This window comes from Hemiscyllium ocellatum, chromosome 2, assembly GCF_020745735.1.
Source record: "Hemiscyllium ocellatum isolate sHemOce1 chromosome 2, sHemOce1.pat.X.cur, whole genome shotgun sequence".
In the NCBI taxonomy this organism is placed as follows: domain Eukaryota; kingdom Metazoa; phylum Chordata; class Chondrichthyes; order Orectolobiformes; family Hemiscylliidae; genus Hemiscyllium; species Hemiscyllium ocellatum.
The window spans coordinates 31,514,944-31,536,063 of NC_083402.1; the positions used below are offsets into that span (position 1 = coordinate 31,514,944).

General features: G+C 40.1%; 1 protein-coding gene across 1 annotated transcript in view; it reads left to right on the forward strand.

Moving 5' to 3' along the window:
- Positions 1-17,073, forward strand: part of LOC132821387 (neurolysin, mitochondrial-like) — a 50,202-nt gene extending 33,129 nt beyond the window's left edge. Inside the window, exons 10-12 of the mRNA XM_060833970.1 lie at positions 9,465-9,593; positions 13,396-13,532; positions 16,921-17,073. Coding sequence (XP_060689953.1) covers positions 9,465-9,593; positions 13,396-13,532; positions 16,921-17,073 — 419 coding nt within the window. The remainder of the gene's footprint in view (positions 1-9,464; positions 9,594-13,395; positions 13,533-16,920) is intronic.
- Positions 17,074-21,120: the final 4,047 nt, after the last annotated feature.

The window sequence follows — 21,120 nt, forward strand, 5'->3', positions numbered from 1 at the left end:
TTGTTGTGAGAGAAGTCGGGCCTGTGGAGAAGCACATTCCAGGGATGGCTGAGCTTGAAAAAAATCTAAAGAGTGAATGATGAAAAAATTGTGATTTTATTTTTGCATAGCATAAACTTTGTGCTTCACGTCCAGTAAATTTGAAAGCATAAATTTTGAGCAAGGGAAAGTAAGAATTCAGAAGTGCATGAGAGGGAGTTGATTTGTGGGAAGAACTTATGCTTTTTACTTATCGCCAGTTTATAGTTAACAGAATTTTGAGTATGAACAAGATAAGATTCATTTGTTAGCTCACTAGATGGGTTTATATCTGAAGATGAGACACTTATGCTTCAGCAGCGTCATGAGAACAGGGAACGAACAATTGAGAGAGGAGTCAAGTAATTAATTAATCTTGATGTATAGAGAAGTAGTTATGGGAAAACAAAACTTCATCATACCCCAAATTTACGTGTTCATCAAAAAGGCAACACAGGCACATTTTAAAGACTTAATGTATTCTTTTGGTCAATTACAAATATATGGAAGGTCTCAAGCTTGCTACCCAGTTTGTATTGAGTGAACGGATAGGGGCACCACAATAAGATACATTGAAATCTACAGGAAGGAAAAAAGCCCTTTGGCCCATCAAATCTATACCAGTCAAAAACCTAACTATTCTAATCCCATTTTCCAGCATTTGACACATGGCTTTGTACGCCTTGGCATTGGAAGTACACATTTAAAAACTTTAAATGTTGAGCGTTTCTGCCCCTTCCATCCTTTTAGGCAGTTTGTTCCATATTTCCACCATCCTTGGGTGAAAATGTTTTTCCTCACACCTCTAAACTTCCTTCCCTTCACCTCAAATCTATGCCCTCTGGTTAAAGATTGCTCCATTAAGGGGAAATGTTCTTTCCTGTCTACACTATCTATGCCCTTCATAATTTTATACATCTTAATCATGTCTCTTCTCAATCTCGTCTGCTTCAAGGAAAACAGCTCCAATTCATCCAGTCTCTCTTCATAACTGAAACATTCCAGCCCAGGCAACATCGTGGTAAATCTCCTCTGCACTCTCTTGCTATCACATCTCTCCAATGATGTGGATTCCAGAACTTCATACAGTACCCTAGCCATGGCCTAACCAAGTGTTATACAGTTCCAATATAACCTCCCAGCTTGATGTTTCCCTGGGTCCTACTGTTCATCATGTATTCACTTGCCTTGAGTGTCCTGCCCTAGTGTATCCCTTCACATTTATCCAGATGGAATTCCGTTTGCCACTGATCAGGCCATCTTACCATCCTGTTTATGGCCTACAATCATCTAAGATTATCCTCCTTGCTGTTTACCACCCCAGCAATTCATGTATCATCTGTGAATTTATAACCTTCCAACATTCATGTCTCAATCATTTATATAAATCACAAACAGTAAGGGCCATAACACTGACCAATAAGGAGGAGCAGGAGTGTGACCCCTTGAACATGCACTGTCGAAAGGTTCATGGCTAGTCAGATAATTCTATCATCCACTTTCCTACCTTTTCCATGTAAGTCATGATTCCCCTACTGATTTTAGGGGGATTAAGTCATAGAATCATAGAGGTTAACAGCATGGAAACAGATCCTTCGATCCAACCCATTCATGCCAACCAGATATCCCAAACCAATCTAGTCCCACCTGCCAGCACCCGGCCCATATTCTTCCAAACCCTTCCTATTCATATACACGTCCAAATGCTTTTTAAATGTTGCAATTGTACCACCTTCCACCACTTCCTCTGGCAGCTCATTTCCATACACGTACCACCCTCTGTGTGAAAAAGCTGCCCCTTAGGTCTCTTTTATATCTTTTCCCTCTCATCTTAAATCCATGCCCTCTAGTTCTGGACTCCCCAACCCCAGGGAAAAGACTTTGTCTATTTATCCTATCCATGCCCCTCATGATTTTGTAAACCTCTATAAGGTCACCCCTCAGCCTCCGACGCTCCAGGGAAAACAACCCTAGTCTTTTCAGCCTTTCCCTATAGCTCAAATCCTCCAACCCTGGCAACATCCTTGTAAATCTTTTCTGAACCCTTTCAAGTTTCACTACATCTTTCCGATAGGAAGGAGACCAGGATTGCACACTATATTCCAACAGTGGCCTAACCAATGTCCTGTACAGCTGCAACATGACCTCCCAACTCCTGTACTCAATACTCTGACCAATAAAGGAAAGCATACCAAACACCTTCTTCACTATCCTATCTACTTGCGACTCCACTTTCAAGGAGCTATGAACCTGCACTGCAAGGTCTCTTTGTTCAGCAACACTCCCGAGGACCTTACCATTAAATGTATAAGTCCTGCTAAGATTTGCTTTCCCAAATTGTAGCGCCTCCATTTATCTGAATTAAACTCCATCTGCCACTTCTCAGCCCATTGGCCCATCTGGTCAAGATCCTGTTGTAACCTGAGGCAACCTTCTTCGCTGTCCACTACACCTCCAATTTTGGTATCATCTGCAAACTTACTAACTGTACCTCTTATGCTTGCATCCAAATCATTTATGTAAATGACAAAAAGTAGAGGACCCAGCACCGATCCTTGTGGCACTTCATTGGTCACAGGCCTCCAGTCTGAAAAACAACTCTCCACCACCACCCTCTGTCTTCTACCTTTGAGCCAGTTCTGTATCCAAATGGCTAGTTCTCCCTGTATTCCTTGAGATCTAACCTTGCTATCCAGTCTCCCATGGGGAGACTTGTTGAATGCCATACTGAAGTCCGTATAGATCACATCTACTGCTCTGCCCTCATCAATCCTCTTTGTTACTTCTTCAAAAAACTCAATCAAGTTTGTAAGACATGATTTCTCACGCACAAAGCCATGTTGACTATCCCTAATCAGTCCTTGCCTTTCCAAATACTTATACATCCTGTCCCTCAGGATTCCCTCCAACAACTTGCCCACAACCGACATCAGGCTCACTGGCCTATAGTTCCCTGGCTTGTCCTTACCACCCTTCTTAAACTGTGGCAGCACATTAGTGAATCTCCAGTCATTCTGGTACCTCACCTGTGACTATCGATGATACAAATATCTTAGCAAGAGGCCCAGCAATCACTTCTCTAGTTTCCCACAGAGTTCTCGGATACACCTGATCAGGTCCTGGGGATCTATCCACCTTTATGCGCAAGGACTCTGCCACTGCAGCTCTTTGTGACAAATGAGTTGAAAAGACTCCTGACGTAAGTCATAAATTAATGCTCCTTTATTTTGAGACTATGCCCTCTGGTCCCAGACTCTCCCATGAGGGCAAACATCCTCTCAGCATTTACCCTTTCAAACTTAAGATTCCTTTCTGTTTCATTCTTCTAAATTCCAATGAGTAGAATCCCGACCTGTTAAATCTTTGCTCAAAAGATTCTCCCTCCATACCTGGCAATCATAAAGTGAACATTGTTAAATTTACCTTGAATTACCCAAGACCTTTTCTTAAATAAGGGGACCAAACTACTCTCAGTACCTCAGATATGGTCTCACCAAGCATCTTGTAAGGTTGTAGTAAAACTCTCCTACTCTTACACTCCATCCCTTTTGAAATAAGGGCCACCATTTTGTTATTCTTCTTGATTATCTGCTGTACCTGTGTGCTAGCTTTCTGTGTTTCATGCATAAGTACCCCAAAGTCAGTTTGAAATGTTGTTTTCTGCAGTTTTTTTTCCTCTGTTTGAATAAAACTGTTAATTTGTTCTCCCTTCCAAAATGAGCAACTTCACATTTCCCATATTATCCTCCATTTGTCAACTTTTTGCCTACTTACTTAATCTATCAATATCTCTCTATAAGCTATTTGTACTCTATCCATTTGCACACTGTTCCTTAACTATCTTGAACCCTGCATTTCTACCCACTTTTGTGTTGTCTGTAAATTTGTCCATAGTGCAAATGCTTCCCCTTCCAAATCATTCATAGATATTCTGAACAGTTGCAGTCTCAACACTTATCCCTATGCACTTTAGTGGTCACAAGTCACCCACCCTTAAAAAAAAACCCCTATTCCCACTCATTCTTTCCTGCCTGTTATCTAATTCCATAACCAAGCCAATATACTACCTCAAACACCTTGGGTTCTTATCCTGTGATTTAACCTTTTGTGTGGTACTTTGTGGAACACTTTCTGGAAGTCCAAATACAATACATCTACTCGTTCCCCTCTATCCACTCCAGTTATGACTTCCTTGAAAAACTCTAATAAATTAGTCAGGCACAATTTCCCTTTCATGAAATCATGCTTTCTCTGCTTGGTTAGATTATGATTTTCCAAATGTTCTGCTTTTACATCCTTAATAATTGATTCCAATACCATTCCAAAGTAGAAGTTAGGCTAATCACCATATAGTTACTTGCTTTTTGCCCCCTTCCCTTTTTGAATAGGTGTATTACATTAGAAATTTTCCAATCCTTTGGTACTTTTCCATAACCAAAGGAGTTTTAGAAAATTATAGCCAATGCATCCACAATCTTTGTACCTACCTCTTTTAGGATCCTAGGATGCAAGCCATCCCATCAGGCCAGAGGATCTAGCTACCTTTAACTACAGTAATTTGTCCAATGCTGCTATTTTAGTGATAGTGATGGTACATAATACCTCTCCCTGTATTCCTTAGTGTTCATGGGATGTTCAAGTTATCTTTCTGAAGACTGATGCAAAATATGTTCAACTCCTCTGCCATTTCCTTGTTCTCCATTACTGTCTCCCCAGCTTTGTTTTCCAATGGGCCTCTGTTCATTTTGACCTCTCTTTTCCTTTTTATACGTTAAAAACTGACCGTAAGAGCTTATTTAATTTTCCTTATTAGTTTGCCTCACATTTACTTCCTTTTTCTTTTTAGATCTCCTTTGTTGGATTCTGAATTTATCCCAGCCTTTGGGACTATTATGACTTTGCCTCTTTATATGCTTTTGCTTTCAACCCAATCTCTTCTTATCTTAGCAAAAATCCAAAAAAAAAGGTGAATGCTGTAAATCAGAAACAAAAACAGAAATTGCTGAAAAAGCTCAGCAGGTCTGGCAGCATCATTAGAGAAAAAACAGAGTTAATGTTTCAGATTGAATGACCCTTCCACAGAACTAGGAAACTATCCCTAATTCACACTATGAATTTGTTATTGTACCTACTCTTTCCAATTTGATTAACCCAATCATTTTGAAGATCTTTACATGCTGCTTCTGTTTGTTAAGTTATAGTCCTATAGTATGACTACAGTTTGGGGGTCTGTACATTATTCCTACCAATTCTTTTTTTTACCCCTTGATGATTTCTAACATGTTCCTAAATGGACTGTACATCATCCAAGCCTAGTTCGTCCCTCACAATTGTCCTACTTTCATCGCCTGTTAACAGTGCTATTGTACCATCTTTTCCATTGCTCCTATCTTTCCAAAAGGTCAACTATCCCTAAATTTAAGTTCCCAGTTTTATAACTATGCTTCTGTAATGGCAATGAGATCATATTCATTTACCTTATCTTCCTTTTTCTGAATGCTTTATGCATTAACGTACAAAGGCTTTACATTTGCTGTATTATCAAATTTCCCAACACTTCCATGGTTTTTTTGATGCAATATGACATTCACACGTTCTATTCCTTCCATGCAAAACAATATTAACTGTATCCAACACAGTTGAAGATACCCAACAAAGGAGATATGTGGTGAAAACATGATAAAAGATAAAGCAAGGATTCCTGCTCTTGATTAACACCCAGTAACTCTGCTTGGAAGTGTAAGTGAACATATTTGATGAAGGTAAGTTTTGGCATTGTGCCTCTATCTTTCCTCCTTCCCCTTGAACAGCCTTTCTATCCAGAATTTCTGATTTCTGCATGAAGAATGGCTTTTCTGGGCCAGTAACATAGGGAAATTGATGGCATGCATTTATAACTTAACAGGAGATTCAAGCCATCAGAATGGGAGTAGAGAATAAAATTGGCACCAAAAAATAGGAATCCATGAGAAATTTGGCTGGTCACTTATCAAATGTGAGTAAAAATAGACATAATGTGGACCAAAACAATTTAATGGAACACAGAGCAAGGTCCTCACAGATAATTTAAGCTGACACCTGTACAAGTGCCAGTTACGTTTTTAATGAGAGAAGAACCACATGGATAAATGTGAAATTCTTGGTGCTGGATATCTCTACTATCTTAAGCTTCCTTGTGCATTCTTCAAGGAATCTTTTACTTTCAAATAGGTTGTTGAAATTTATGATGTTTGTATGTGTCAAAGTTAGAAAGCCTGGTAGGTTGTTTTACAATTCATTCCTGAGAATTTGGGTGTACTGATTGAACTAGTATTCATTGCCCATCCCTCATTCCCCTGTTAAATACGCGTGCCATTTCAGGAGGCAGTTAAGAGTCAACAACATTGTTTTCGGTCTCAAGTCACATGTAGCCAGACCAAATAAGTAAGACAGATTTCCTTCTCTAAAGAAAGATAATTAACTTGATTTCTTTTTAAATGACTGCCAGTAATGGTTAGTTACATAGTTGGCATTTTAATTCCAGGTTTTTTAAAATTGAATTCAAATTTCACCATATGCCATGGTAGGATTCACACCTACAGTCACAGAACAGCTTGCAGTTCTGGATTAATAATCCACTGCATCCACTATCTGTTTTGGGGCATTATTGCCAATATATCAAATAAAGTGCAAAATGCAAAAAGCTCTGTTCTAAACTCCAATTAGCAACATTGACCTAAATTGAAGAATGAATCACCAATGAATTCTAACATTTCTAAAACTGTTAGAGGAATTGAAATTTGATAGAAATGTACATTACATTGAAATTACAATATGCGTTGCCCAGGGGTATGAATGAATTGCATATTCATGGCACTGTACTCAGATTTCAATCAAATTTTATTTTACATGCCAAACTAAAAGTTCATTGTTTAGTACAGTCCTTAAAAACTTTTCCCATACCAACTTTCTCCATTTATAGTTTTGATTCTTGCTGTGAAAATAGAGATTGTAACACCACATGCATTCATATAGAAAGAATGTTTATTTTGTGTTATTAGTTGTTTTTTGTTTTCTAACCTATTATTGTTCCTGGATTTAATCCAGAATTAACCTTACAATTTTTAATGGATTGTAACAAATAATCAGATAAGCGTTCGTATCCCAGTAAGCTGAGACTTTAATTACTGACAGCTTCTTTTATGTTGATTGTCTGATTCAACTGAATTTTAATCCCTTGTGTAGCTTTGCAGCTGGACATCTTTTAAATTTTCAATGTTATTACAGTTGAGAAATGAATCCATTAGAATAGTTTAGTATGAAGTCATTGGAAAAAAAACTTACTTTGAAAATGTTTTTTTTCAGGCTTTCAGAACTTAACAGGAAAGATTTGCAGTCTTTAAAACTTATTCTTAAAAAAATCTTTCACCCAATTATATGAAAGGCTTTTTGAAAAATATTTTCCTAATGAGATCTGTGATGCTATTGTTAATTCATGTGTGGAATATTTACCAAAGGAAATAAAAAAGGCATAAAATTTACAAATAAATTGTCTTTTCATAGTACAGAATTAGAGTATTGCTGAAAAATGGGTGTGGCTTTAACTTGTATTCTTGCAAGTTACCCTGACAAGTGCAAAATGCAAAACTTTAGAAATATGTGCTTTTGTTCAACAGTAAAAGCTTCATGGTATCTTACTGGTCAGCACTGCTGTTTGAAAGTGCTAGGGACTAGGTTCCATTCCACTTTTGGGTGACTCTGTGGAATTTGCACATTGTCCCCTTGTCAGCACGGATTTCCTCAGGGTGCTCCAGTTTGCTTCCATAATTTAAAGATGTTAGGGTGAGGTGCATTGGCCAAGCTAAATTGCACATAGATGCGCAGGCTGGTTGGATTAGCCATGGGAAATGTAGGGTTACAGGGATAGGGTAGGTCGGTCAGTCCGGGTAGGATGCTTCCACATTATAGATACTCTATGCTAAAGATACTGAAATGTTTCTACAGGATCAAATAACTGAATAAGTATTTGAAATAGATGAAGACAAAGGGCCTTTGGAAATATTTTGCAATGGCATTTCTTTTGATTTGCCCAAGCAAAGAACAAACACAGATGAGACTGAATAGTCATCTTCTGAGTGATTAACTTAAATGGTTAAAACATTGAAAGAGTTGCTGCTTTGTCACTAGTTACTTTAATAAAACTCTCATCAATATTAATTTGATCATGGCTCTGATAAAAGAGTCTTATAATAAATTTACCTAATGGAGATAGAATGTACATGGAGTCTGATGTAAGTGAAATAAATCTAATTTCTGTTGGCATGTCTAATCCCTTTAGAAGAAATTGGCAGGAGTGCACAAGTTGGCACATAATACATGCAGTTCAACAGAGAAGTTTTAAATTTTGAAGGGCCTTTGTTAATCTGCATATGGAAAAATTATTTGGGAGGTTGAAACTCAGTGCTGAGACATCAGATTTAAAGCTGAGAAGAAAGTGGATAGGAAGAATTTGTTTATGTAAAACATTGTTGAAGCATGGAATGCTTTGTCACAACATATAGTGAAAGCAGAAACCAAGGTATCCTGTACAGGAAACATTAATAAATATTTAAAACAGAGAAAGATACAATATCATGGAAAAAAAACCACGGAGTGAGACTAACTTGGGATTGTACAAGTGAAGTGTTTACACTGACCCAGTGGATCGTTTGACTGCTGTGTTTTACTGTTTGTTTTGCTTTTTAATCAGAAACTAAAAGGAAGTAGAACCCATGGTGTCAATGATAAATCAGTTTTATTGGGATATTCTGTAAAGATTATTCAGGAATGGAATAGAGGCACAAGTGCAATTTGAAAAATCAATGGTTGGGAAATAAAGGCCTGTTAATTTTCCTTGTTTAAACACTTGTTCAAGCTAGCATTTTTTTTACTGATAATAAATTTTAAACATAGTTGTCAATATTTTTCACACCTTAGACCTTAGCTCCAATAGCAAAAGTAAATTTCTTTAAAAAGGGCAAGAAAAATGACTCGCCCAATCCCTTTTTGTCTCTGTCCCTTTGTATTTCTGCTTTTCTTTTATTCAAATAAAAGCTGTTTGTTGCACTTGTTTCTCTATTTCTCTGTTTGTCTTTCTCTTTCTTCTTTATTCACTTCCCTTATTTCTCACTTCTTTAATTCCTTTTTTGAGTCTATTGCTCTCCTTTTTCTTCTACTTGGCACCCATAAAGGCAGCCAAGTGAATGTTCCAATTATCTGTGAATGTGGAGCTCGATGTAATGCCCTCCCCAAATGATTCTAAAATATTCTGATTGGGAACATTTTATAGAACAGCTAAACCTCCATAATAATGAACTTGCAGTGTTGATACTTGAGGAATACAGACTTTGAGCTCTATTTCTTCCACATTCTCAATTATTTACCACATTTTTGAAGAAGTCAATATTACCTTTCTTCTTCCCAAATAGGTCTTCTAAACCTTTGGAAGATTGTATTGAGTAAATTTGACCAGATAATCCATTCAAAGTCATCTGCTAATACAGCAGAGGAGTATGCCAAATGCTGTGAAGAAATTCTTGGAATACCCGCTTCACCAGGTATAAAACCTTTAGAACAAAGTATGTCTTGAATCAGCAAAGCAATCAGGCCCGTGCACCATCATCTCATCCTTGGTTCATTCCTGCCCCAAATGTTAATCCTTTCTTTGACCATTCCCAACTAGGAAAGTCAAGAAAATCAGATAACTGTGGCCAATACAGGAGTCATGAATCCAGGTGATTTTCTTCTGCTTTAGGTAAAGGTCATTGTAGAATCTCCTGGTTTATTACCCTAGCCTCAGGGAGAAACTCACCCAAATGTGGGGAAGAGAAGGTTTGATGTCTGCTTTAGAGTCAGGATTGCCATTCCTAGACATGGATCAGAAGCAGCTACGTGAGCTGCCAAGCCAGTCTTTTCTTTGGGAGTACATCCCAGTTCTTTTGCTGACTATTAGGACTTATAACTTTTCCTCTCACACCTAATCCCCATGCCTCAACCATGCCAACTTAATGGGCCTTCTTACCATTCATGTTATAATTTGGAGATGCTGGTGTTGGACTAGGGTGTTGTATGATTGTTAGCATTCATGTTGACTTGCCCAGTATGCACCATTGTGAGACCTCAGGAGCCATGCTGAGATGAAATGAAATAATAGTCTACGTGTTTATTATAGCTTTTGCTATTGTTTACGTGAAAATGAAAACTTTTTCAAGCATTCAGTTGCAATCAAGTACTTAATGCCTAAGAAAAACAGATTAATTTTCATAACTCACCCCCACCCCATTATCTTTTTAACTGTCAATTGAACCATGAGCACAGGTTCCTATAATAACACATTGTTAAGTTAGCCAGGCATTAGTAATGACAGTGAGAGCTTTTGAATAATTTCAATAATCGGCAATTATAACTACTCAAACATTTTCTCTCAGCTCTCACAGGCAGACCTTTTTAAAATATTTCTGAAAGAGCAAGAGATTTAACTTCACAGTTTGTCAGTTCTACAGAACTTAGAGCCCTTCAAGTGCATTCATGACAACTCTAAAAATATTTGTAAGTATCCACACTGAGCTAAGGCCTTTGCTGAAGCTAAAATAGAGTCTGATTGAAATCAACACTGAGTGGCCTGGCTGAATTTGGATTTTCCTCAGTTCTGAGTTTGCATTTTTTAAATCAGCAAAAATAGGACATGATTTAATTTTGCTTTCCATTTGTTGTGATGATTTTTTTTCTCAGTTGGTCATCCATTACCAAGTTAAAGGAATACAAAGAATCAGAATTCATTTTTTTTCTTTTGGCAGGTGGAATTCCACAGTTACACATATACAATTAGTGTTTAGTCACACAATGATTAATCCAAAGAGATCTATGTGCCGAATGTCTTACGTGTTAATGATGATTACTAAAACCCATCCTGGAAGTACATTTCCTACTGTAAAGCATTGGTGCTTCTGTACAACAAATAGTCGACCTGAAAAGTCAGGAATGGATTCGAAACAAAATCAGGAATTGCTAGAAAAACACAACAGGTCTGACAGTATCTGTGGAGAGAACTGTTCTGCTGAAGACACCTGCACCCAATATCTAGCCCGGCAAGTTTAGCCATGCACGTGCTAATGAGCAAATGTGCTGAATTCCTAGGTCATTTATGTCAATTGGAGAGACTTGCCTCTTTGTATCTAGTTCCATCACATCTTATCCAACATCTCTCTATTCTTTTTCCCAACCTTGCCAAACCAGCAAATTCTGGGATTGACCAATTTTGGGGGTGTCCGTGGTTTCACTTCCTCCTAGTCCTCCTGCAGTACCAGCAATGGCCACCAATTGTGATGTGGCACTGTCCTGCCAGCCTCCAATTGGCTCTGTTCGGCAGGACAACCTCCTGGAGATGGAAGGAAGCCTCCTACAAAATGAAGGGCTAAAAATTTTAAGCAGGACCTACCAGACAAGCAGAGGCACCCTTCTCCTGCTTTCTAGATATTTTCTAACTAATCTAGTCAGTGATGTTATGACACACCTCTGGAACATGTGGAACTTGAACATGGGCCTCCTGCCTTAGTGATAGGGATACTACCACTGCACGACAAGGGCACTCCACTGGCCTTTATGCTGGGGTACAAAGACTCCATCCTCAGTATATATTCCAGCCTGGTATCTGGGACTATTGGGAAGAGGATTGATTAATCCAAAAGGATAAAAATTGAAGCTTAGGGAATTCAGGTGAAATACTCCAGCTGCCTTTAAGTGGTCATTTACTGAATGAATCAGGCTCTTCTCCCTTCAGCGACCAAGAACTGTCATACCTGGAAAAACCAACCAATTAATGTTTTTCATAAAAAATTACCAAAATTGGGTTGACTAACCTCCTGCAACTATTTGCACGATTAACCTGTCTTCGGAGTGCCACATGCCAGTGATCATGTGATCAGTGATAAAACCTCATTTTTTGAGGCAGAATGTTTCCTTTTGTGTTAAGTTGTTCAGCAGGTTTGTTTCTGTCAGCCTGATAATTCAAATATTGATAAGCTCTTGTCGGATTTCCAGTAATACTGCAAGTGCTGGAGGTGGTGGTGCAGTGGTGGGTCTGTGACCTCACTGACGTCCTGGAGCACCTGCAGCAGTTTGTGTTCAGCTGTTTCTAGGAAGACTGAAGGCAACAACAGAACTTTTCTCAGTTCAGCTGGCTGCTAATTGTGGTCAACCATTCTCTGACTGCTGCTTACTGACTACTTAAGAGTTACAGCAACCCATTTCCCTGAATGCCAGTTCACAACAACATTGCCAGCATTAATTTTGGCTATGGAATTAATGAAGTGAAGTACTGTTTTAACCTATGATTCAAAAAATACCATATAGCAGAAGATGGCTTCTTCTGAAGGGGTGCATGAGTAGTAGCAGCAGAAGTAGGACACATCACCCATCAAAGCTGCAACACCCTTCGTGGCCAATTTTTAAATCTTAATTCCACTTTCTAGTCCAACTCCACATCCCTTACTTCTCTTAGCATCCAAAATTCTATCTCAATCTTGAAAATATTTGTGTAACCTCAGTCCCTGTTGTGGAGAACGTAACCTTCTGTGTGAAGCAGTTTCTTTTCATCACAGTGATAAATGTCTGAACCCTTACCTGGAGACTGTGACTCTGAAATCTAATCTGTGCAGCCAGAATTAAAACCTCTCAGAATCTACCTCATTAAGTTCTTTTAAGATCTTTTCATATCTATATCAAGGAGATTTTTAAAAATCTTTTTAAACTTCATTGAGTACAAACTAATTATACTCAATCTCTCCTCACTGAACAGCCTTTCATCCTGGAAACTTTGTGATACTTTCTGTAAGGGAATTTTATATTTTTTTGGGTAAAGAGATCAAGAACTGCACATTTCAATTTGTGACCTGACTCTGCATAATCAGAGACAACTTTACACCTGTACTGCTATCACCTTGCCTTAAACACTAATATGGAACTTGTCTTTCTAATTATTTCTGTGATATGTATACAAGAAATCTTGAATCTGGTCTTTCCAGTGCATTGCTGATCCTAATTTCCCTTTTCCTCCCTAAGTGGATAAATTCACACTTACCTATATTATATTGCACTTGCTACCTGTTTGTAGAAACCAAAAGTAAGTGCCAAACAAAATTTTGCCTTGTCGTTGTAATGCCAACTTACCTATCATGCTGTTTTCAACCACATCATGATTACAAATATTCTTAAGCTGGATTATTTTAATGCAAAATAAAAGAATCACAGGGGACATTTGCAATACTATTTCAAAACGCCTATGAAAATCTATAAGCTGTATTTGCAAGTACACTTTCTAATCAAAGAGGAGTTATTTTGTTTACTTGGTTTGTTCGGCAGGAACAAATATGCCTGCTACCTTTGAGCATCTGGCAGATGACTATGATGGTCAGTATTATGGCTACCTGTACAGTGAAGTTTTTTCAGTGGACATGTTCTACAGCCTCTTCAAAGATAGTCACATAATGGATCCTACGGTAAAACATTTCTCTTCTTATTTTACACTAGCATTCAGTTGAAATAGTGTTTGAGTACCTTGGATTATGGCCAGTATAACAAAAGTATTTTCAATTACACAATTAATTCATTATCTTCCACAGGCAATGTTTTGTATTTTTAAAGTTGTCAGCAGGGAATAAATATCTAAGAAATCATCCCTTTTAGTATTTTAACCCAATGCTGTACATTTCAGATGACCCTTCCATATTTCAGTTCTTCTGTTGCACCTTTAGAGTTGGACTGACTGAAGACAAGCTGTATGAATTTTAAAAACATAAAGCAAAACTTGTAAAAAAAAGACTTACATTAATATATCTAAGCATATACATCAAAGTCTTGTAAGCTTATTTTAAAGGAGGTATTAAAATGAAGCTAATCAATTGAGAAACAACTGACTTACAAGTTGCTGCCAAACATAAGGGAATGGTTATCCTTCTTAAGGGGAAGCAATGGGATGGTGGTAGTATCACTGACAGTAATCCAGCAACTCAGGCTGATGTTCCGGGGACATGGTTTTGAATCCCATCATGATGTCTGATCAGATTTAATACAATAAAATCTGGAATCAAAAATCTGGTCTAGTATCGTAAAGACCTATCTGATTCAGAAATATCTTTTAAGGAAGGAAACTTTACATCTCTATCTGATCTGACTTCAGGCCCATACCAACAACAATGTGGTTGATTTTTAGTTATCTTATGAAATGGCCCAGACAGCCAATCAGTTCAAGGGCAATTAAGTAACATCTAATACCTATTTAATGAATGAATGGACAAAAATAATCAATGTTAGGATATTTATGTTTAATAGTTTATTGAATATTGCATTTCCTTCACTTTCACCCTTAGCAATAAAATTATTCTTTCACATGGTGTAGTATTGCTTATCTTAAACAGCAAAGGGTCAAATCATTGGAGAATGGACGCACCTTGGCAGGTACACTATGGAACCCCATGGAAATGCCAATTCAAGATTCTTTGGAAGTATCCAATTTATATTGAAAAATTTCCTTTGCTCCATGGGAACTTCCAAGAAAGCCTCTGACACTGTTAGATTGGGAGACTGCAAGCAGTTCTGACCTACCTAGATAGTTACCAGGAAATATTAGACAGGGAAAAGTCTGGTCTTACTCTAGAGTAACAATACAATTCATGCTCCAATGGCTTATATTGATTCTCCCCATCAGTTGATCTCCCTTGAATTCCCACAGCACCAAACCCTCACCCCTCCAACCTAGCCCTATGTGATCCTGACCAAACCTGACTTGTCTCCCTCACCTGACTCTGTCTTATCTAGTCCAACCAACCCTTGACCTATTCCACACTTCATCCACCTGGCAGACATCCACATTACCCAGCTGCCACCTCAGTCAACCATAACCTATTTCACCCACCAGGTACTTTGCAACCCCAATCACCTAGGAGAAAGTGAGGACTGCAGATGATAGAGATCAGAGTCAAAACGTGTGGTGCTGGAAAAGCACAGCCGGTCAGGCAGCATCTGAGGAGAAGGAGAGTAGACGTTTTGAGCATAAACTCTTCATCAGGAATGTGGCACTAAGGAAGGAAATGTGGCTGTCATAGCAAGTTTGCTTCAGGATGTGGCTGAAGAGCTTCAGGGTAGAAGAGACAACATGGAGGGGTGCAGTGAGATAGAGACTCACAGAGATCCTTGTAAAGGGAGGAGGAGAAGAACTTATTCAAGTAGGGCATCTGTGGAAGAGGTTTGCAGTAAGCTTATAATCAACTAGGAGAAAATGAGGACTGCAGATGCTGGAGATCAGAGTCAAGTGCTGGAAAAGCACAGCTGGCCAGGCAGCAGAAGAGTTGATGTTTTGAGCATAAGCTGTTCGTCAGGAATGTGATGAGGAGCTTATGCTCAAAACATCGACTCTCCTGCTCCTCAGATGCTGCCTGACTGGCTATGCTTTTCCAGCACCACACTTCTTAACTCCAATCATCTGTTACTTGTGTACCTGTTAGCTACCCATATGCCACTGTGCATTCTTATCCGCTTAACTCTCCCATCCGTCCCACCCTAGCCCCTTAATCATGTAATCACCTTACCACCTCGTTTCATTCAGGAAAACATTTTAGATCAGAAGTTCAGCCTTGAATCTGTTGGTGGTGATGTGACAGCTTGGAAGATTTGAGCCATAATCTCTGGTCTGTTATGACCAACAGGAAGATCCACTATTTCTGCTTATCCACAACCAACCTTGTTATCTGGGAGATGGTTGGTGATCAACAATATTTTATGTGAACTTCGTTTAGCTCATCAGTCATACATATTAAACTCACTTTGGTCATCGTTTCAAACTCTTGGAAGAAATACTTCTGTACTTCTGTGCCCTAGATGGCACCCCTTTATATGCTTTTAAATATAGTTTCAGTTGTCCAGATTTAAAAGTACTACATTATTATGTTGATTGCACCAGAGGACTATAAATTTTAGAATGTCAAGGTAGTTATTTGTACTTCAAAATAACTCCAGTCAAGTAGTTTCAGAGCTGGCTGTGTAAGTTGTAAAGCATTTGTCATTTGGTGGGAAGAGAACCATCTCCTTGTTCAAGGATTTTGCTGCATATATTTCCAGTACCTTCCCTGGTCTGCTTCAAATCGATAACACTCTGCCAGCAAACATTCCAAGTACCCGGCCCATATCCCTCCAAACCCTTCCTATTCATATACCCATCCAAATGCATCTTAAATGTTGCAATTGTACCAGCCTCCACCACTTCCTCTGGCAGCTCATTCATGCAGAGGGTGGTACGTGTATGGAAAAAGTTGCCCCTTAGGTCCCTTTTATATCTTTCCCCTCTCACCCTAAACCTATGCCGTCTAGTTCTGGACTCCCCAACCCCAGGGAAAAGACTTTGCCTATTTACCCTATCCATGCCCCTCAATTTTGTAAATCTCTATAAGATCACCCCTCAGCTGGGTTGGGATATCTGGTCGACATGGACAGGTTGGACCCAAGGGTCTGTGTCCATGCTGTACATCTCTGACTCTAAGTAGGCAATGCCATGCTTAAACAGTCCATTCGCATCATCAGGTTCAGCAGTTAAAGATTTTATTCTGTGACAAGTTTCTCATAGTTGCACAGGAGAACTTCTCAAAGATACAAAGATTTCAGCACAGTTTTTATTGGAGGAAATCCCTTTTATCCCAGTCTCAGCTTTGGGTCTTCTGGTTTCTGTGGCAAACTCCCAGTTCTCCAGTTTTCTTTGGTCTGCAGAACCCCAAAGATATCCTAGAGCCCCAAATCTACCAAGAGGTGGCAAGCTTTGAATGATTCTTAGTTGTTGATACATTTTAAAAGTAATATTTTCTGAAGTATACTAATGTTTTCTTTTTTCATCATTAGGTTGGTTTACATTACAGAAATTGTATCCTTAGACCAGGAGGATCTTTGGATGGCATGGACATGCTCAGAAACTTTCTCGGACGTGAACCAAATCAAAACGCTTTCCTTCTGAGTAAAGGATTAATGATCAAACATCAAAAATGTCCTCATTAAAGCTAGTAAGACATGGGGCTGCATATTATGTGCCTGCCGACTAAGTATTTTAAAATAGTTCAGGGCTTAGCTATTCAACGTCCCAACATCCCTAAGCTTCCCTCCGATAATATAGAGAGTAGGCAATTACCACGTGGCTCACCAAATATAATTAAACATCAGTTGAAACTTGTTAAAGCTCAGTTGAACCCCTTTATAACCCCGCCCAAACAATGGAATTGTTGGCTTCGGCAGTCCATTTTATTTGTGAGTTATAAAAAGCACTGGAAGTAGTAAGGTCTATCTTCAAAGGCTGGCCTTTGGTCATCAGAGCACCTCCACAAAAGATAGTTGTCGTCATTTCCTTTCTCATTTAAAACAAATGCTTCCAACTAGAGAGAAAAAAAAATCCATAATTCCACCCCCAACTCATAGTGGCCAAACCTCCCCAGCCAATGGCCTCTACCTACCTGGGTCTAGGATTCAATCAGAACCTTCAACTTACCACTAACTTTCCTTTCATTGGCAATGGGAAGGGCCATAATTCTCTGCCCATGCATATGGATAAATGATGCTGTTTTGCAATTTTAACCTGAAGTGTATTATACACAATATCTCTTCACATTTTGCAAAAAAAAAGCAAAGAGATAACTGAGGTTTTTTGTCTAAAGTAACCATTGGAATTTAAATAAATGGATCCCAATTCATTATTTGCTTATAGTGGTCATCTGAACAAAAACAATTATAATTATTGCCCCACTGAATAATACATCCACTGAATTTTATTTTTGCTTCAATTTCTGTTCTGCTTCATCTATTTTTTTGCCTACAGCAAGTTATCCTAGCATATACAGTAAATAAAGATCATGCTGATGATGAGAAAAGCCAGGCACAAGGTTAATAGTTGTTACCTCCATCACTGCATGTTGATTGAGTGATTGGCCATTGATTACAAGTCCAGTATTACTCAACAATTCAATAAAAATCCTTTAGCTGCTCCTTCCAAATCTGTGACCTCAACCACCTAGAAGAACAAGGAAGCAGATGCATGGGAACAGCATGACCTACAAGTTTGTCTGCAGGCCACACAACATCCTGATTTGAACTACATTGCTGCTGTTCTGTCACTGTTGCCCAGCTAAAGTCTCAAACTCTTTTACAAACCACGTGTACTGGTTCAAGAAAGCAACTCACCACCACCTTCTCAAGGACAATTTGATATAGCAATAAATGATGACTTAGCCAGCAATCTCCATATGCCTTGAATAAATAAAAGCAAAGACATTTAATAGGAAATCCACCATATTTGTAAATTTGCAGATGATACAAATATTGGTAGAGTTATAAATAGTGGGGAGGATAACCTTAGATTACAGGATAGACAAGCTTGTCAGATGGGCTGATCAGTGGTTAATGGAATGCAATTCAGATAAATGTGAGGTAATGTCATTGGGCAGGAAAAAAAGGCAAGGGAACACATGAAAAACATTAGACCTTGGTGTGCTTAAACACTGATTTCCTAATCTATCAGGATAGCTGGATAAAATGGTTCAGAAGGCATATGGAATACTTGCCATTATTAGCCAAGGCATAGAATTAAGAGCAGGGAGGATTGCTGGAACTGTTAGGCCATAGTTAGAATATTGTGTGAGACAGTCCTGGAATCCACATTACATTATAGCGCAAGACAAGTTGAAGGGGAAATTCACCAGGATGTTGACTAGGCTGGAGAGTTTCATTTATGAAGAGAAATTGGACAGACTTTGATTATTTTCCTTAGAACAGGAAAATTGAGAGTGGGCATAATTGTAATGTATAAGTTCATGAGGGGCACAGATAGGGTATACAGGAAGGGACTTGATGGAGGGATCAATGACCAGAGGGTGTAGATTTAAGGGAAGATGCAGAAAATTGACAGGAGATGTGGGGGAAAATACTTTCACCCAGAGGGTGGTGGGCGTCTGGAGTTCACTGCCTCTAAGGGTAGCAGAGGCAGAAACCCTCATAACATTAACGTTGTGTTTAATATGCACTTGTGATGCCAATAATATGGGCCAAGTATTGGGAAATGAGATTGGAATAGTTATGTGCTTGTTTTTGACTAACGCGGGCTCAGTGGGCTATATGGGTACATCTTATTTAATGCTGAAAATGTGTTGCTAGAAAAGCGCAGCAGGTCAGGCAGCATCCAAGGAGCAGGAGAATTGACGTTTCGGGCATGAGCCCTTCTTCAGGAATGAGGAAAGTGTGCCAAGCAGGCTAAGATAAAAGATAGGGAGGAGGGACTTGGGGGAGGGGTGTTGGTAATGCGATAGGTGGAAGGAGGTTAAGGTGATAGGCCGGAGTGGGGGTGGGGGCAGAGAGGTCAAGAAGAAGATTGTAAGTTAGGAAGGTGGTGCTAAGTTCAAGGGTTGGGACTGAGACAATGTAGGGGGAGGGGAAATGAGGAAACTGGAGAAATCTGAGGTCATCCCTTGTGGTTGGAGGATTCCTAAGCGGAAGACGAGGCACTCTTCCTCCAGCCATCGTGTTGCTATGGTCTGGCGATGGAGAAGTCCAAGGACCTGCATGTCCTTGGTGGAGTGGGAGGGGGAGTTGAAATGTTGAGCCACAGGGTGGTTGGGTTGGTTGGTCCGGGCGTTCCAGAGGTGTTCTCTGAAATGTTCTGCAAGTACGCGGCCTGTCTCCCCAATATAGAGGAGGCCGCATCAGGTGCAGTAAATGATGTGTGTGGAGGAGCAGGTGAATTTGTGGCAGATATGGAAGGATCCCATGGGGCCTTGGAGGGAAGTAAGGGAGGAGGTGATGGCACAGTTGTTCTAACTCTGAACAACTTCTCTTTCCAATCCTCCCACTTCCTCCAAACCAAAGCCATGGGCACCCACATGGGTCCCAGCTATACCTGCCTCTTCGTAGGATATGTGGAACAGTCCATCTTCTGCAGCTACACTGGCACCACCCCTGACCTTTTCCTCCGCTACATCGATGACTGTATCAGTGCTGCCTTGTGCTCCCACGAGGAGGTTGAACAGTTCATCCACTTTACTAACACCTTCCACCTGACCTCAAATTTACCTGGACCGTCTGAGACTCCTCCCTCCCCTTCCGAGAGCTCTCCATTTCTGTCTCAGGCGACTGAATCAACACAGACATTTACTATAAACTGACCGACTCCCACAGCTAACTAGGCTACACCTCCCACCCTGCCCCCTGTAAAAACGCAATCCCATATTCCCAATTCTTTCATCTCCACCGCATCTGCACCCAGGAGGACCAGTTCCAATACCGAACAACCCAGATGGCCTCCTTCTTCAAAGACCGCAATATCCCCCCCAGACGTGATCGACGATGCCCTCCACTGCATCTCCTCCACTTCCCGCTCCAATGCCCTTGAGCCCCGCCCCTCCAATCGCCACCAGGACAGAATCCCACCAACCTCCATATACATCATATCATCCGTCGTCATTTCCACCACCTCCAAACGGACCCCACCACCAGGGATATATTTCCCCCCCCTCCCCTATCAGCGTTCCGAAAAGACCACTCCCTCCATGACTACCTCATCAGGTCCACACCCCCCACCAACCCAACCTCCACTCCCGGCACCTTCCCCTGCAACCGCAAGAAATGCAAAACTTGCACCCACACCTCCCCCCTTACTTCCCTCCAAGGCCCCAAGGGATCCTTCCATATCCGCCACAAATTCACCTGCGCCTCCACACACGTCATTTACTGCACCCGATGTGGCCTCTATATTGGGGAGACAGGCCGCCTACTTGTGGAACATTTCAGAGAACACCTCTGGGACGCCCGGACCAACCAACCCAACCACCACGTGGCTCAACACTTCAACTCCCCCTCCCACTCCACCAAGGACATGCAGGTCCTTGGCCTCCTCCATCGCCAGACCATAGCAACATGACGGCTGGAGGCAGAGCACCTCATCTTCCACCTAGGAACCCTCCAACCACAAGGGATGAACTCAGATTTCTCTAGTTTCCTCATTTCCCCTCCCCCCCACCTTGTCTCAGTCCCAACCCTCAAACTCAGCACCGCCCTCCTAACCTG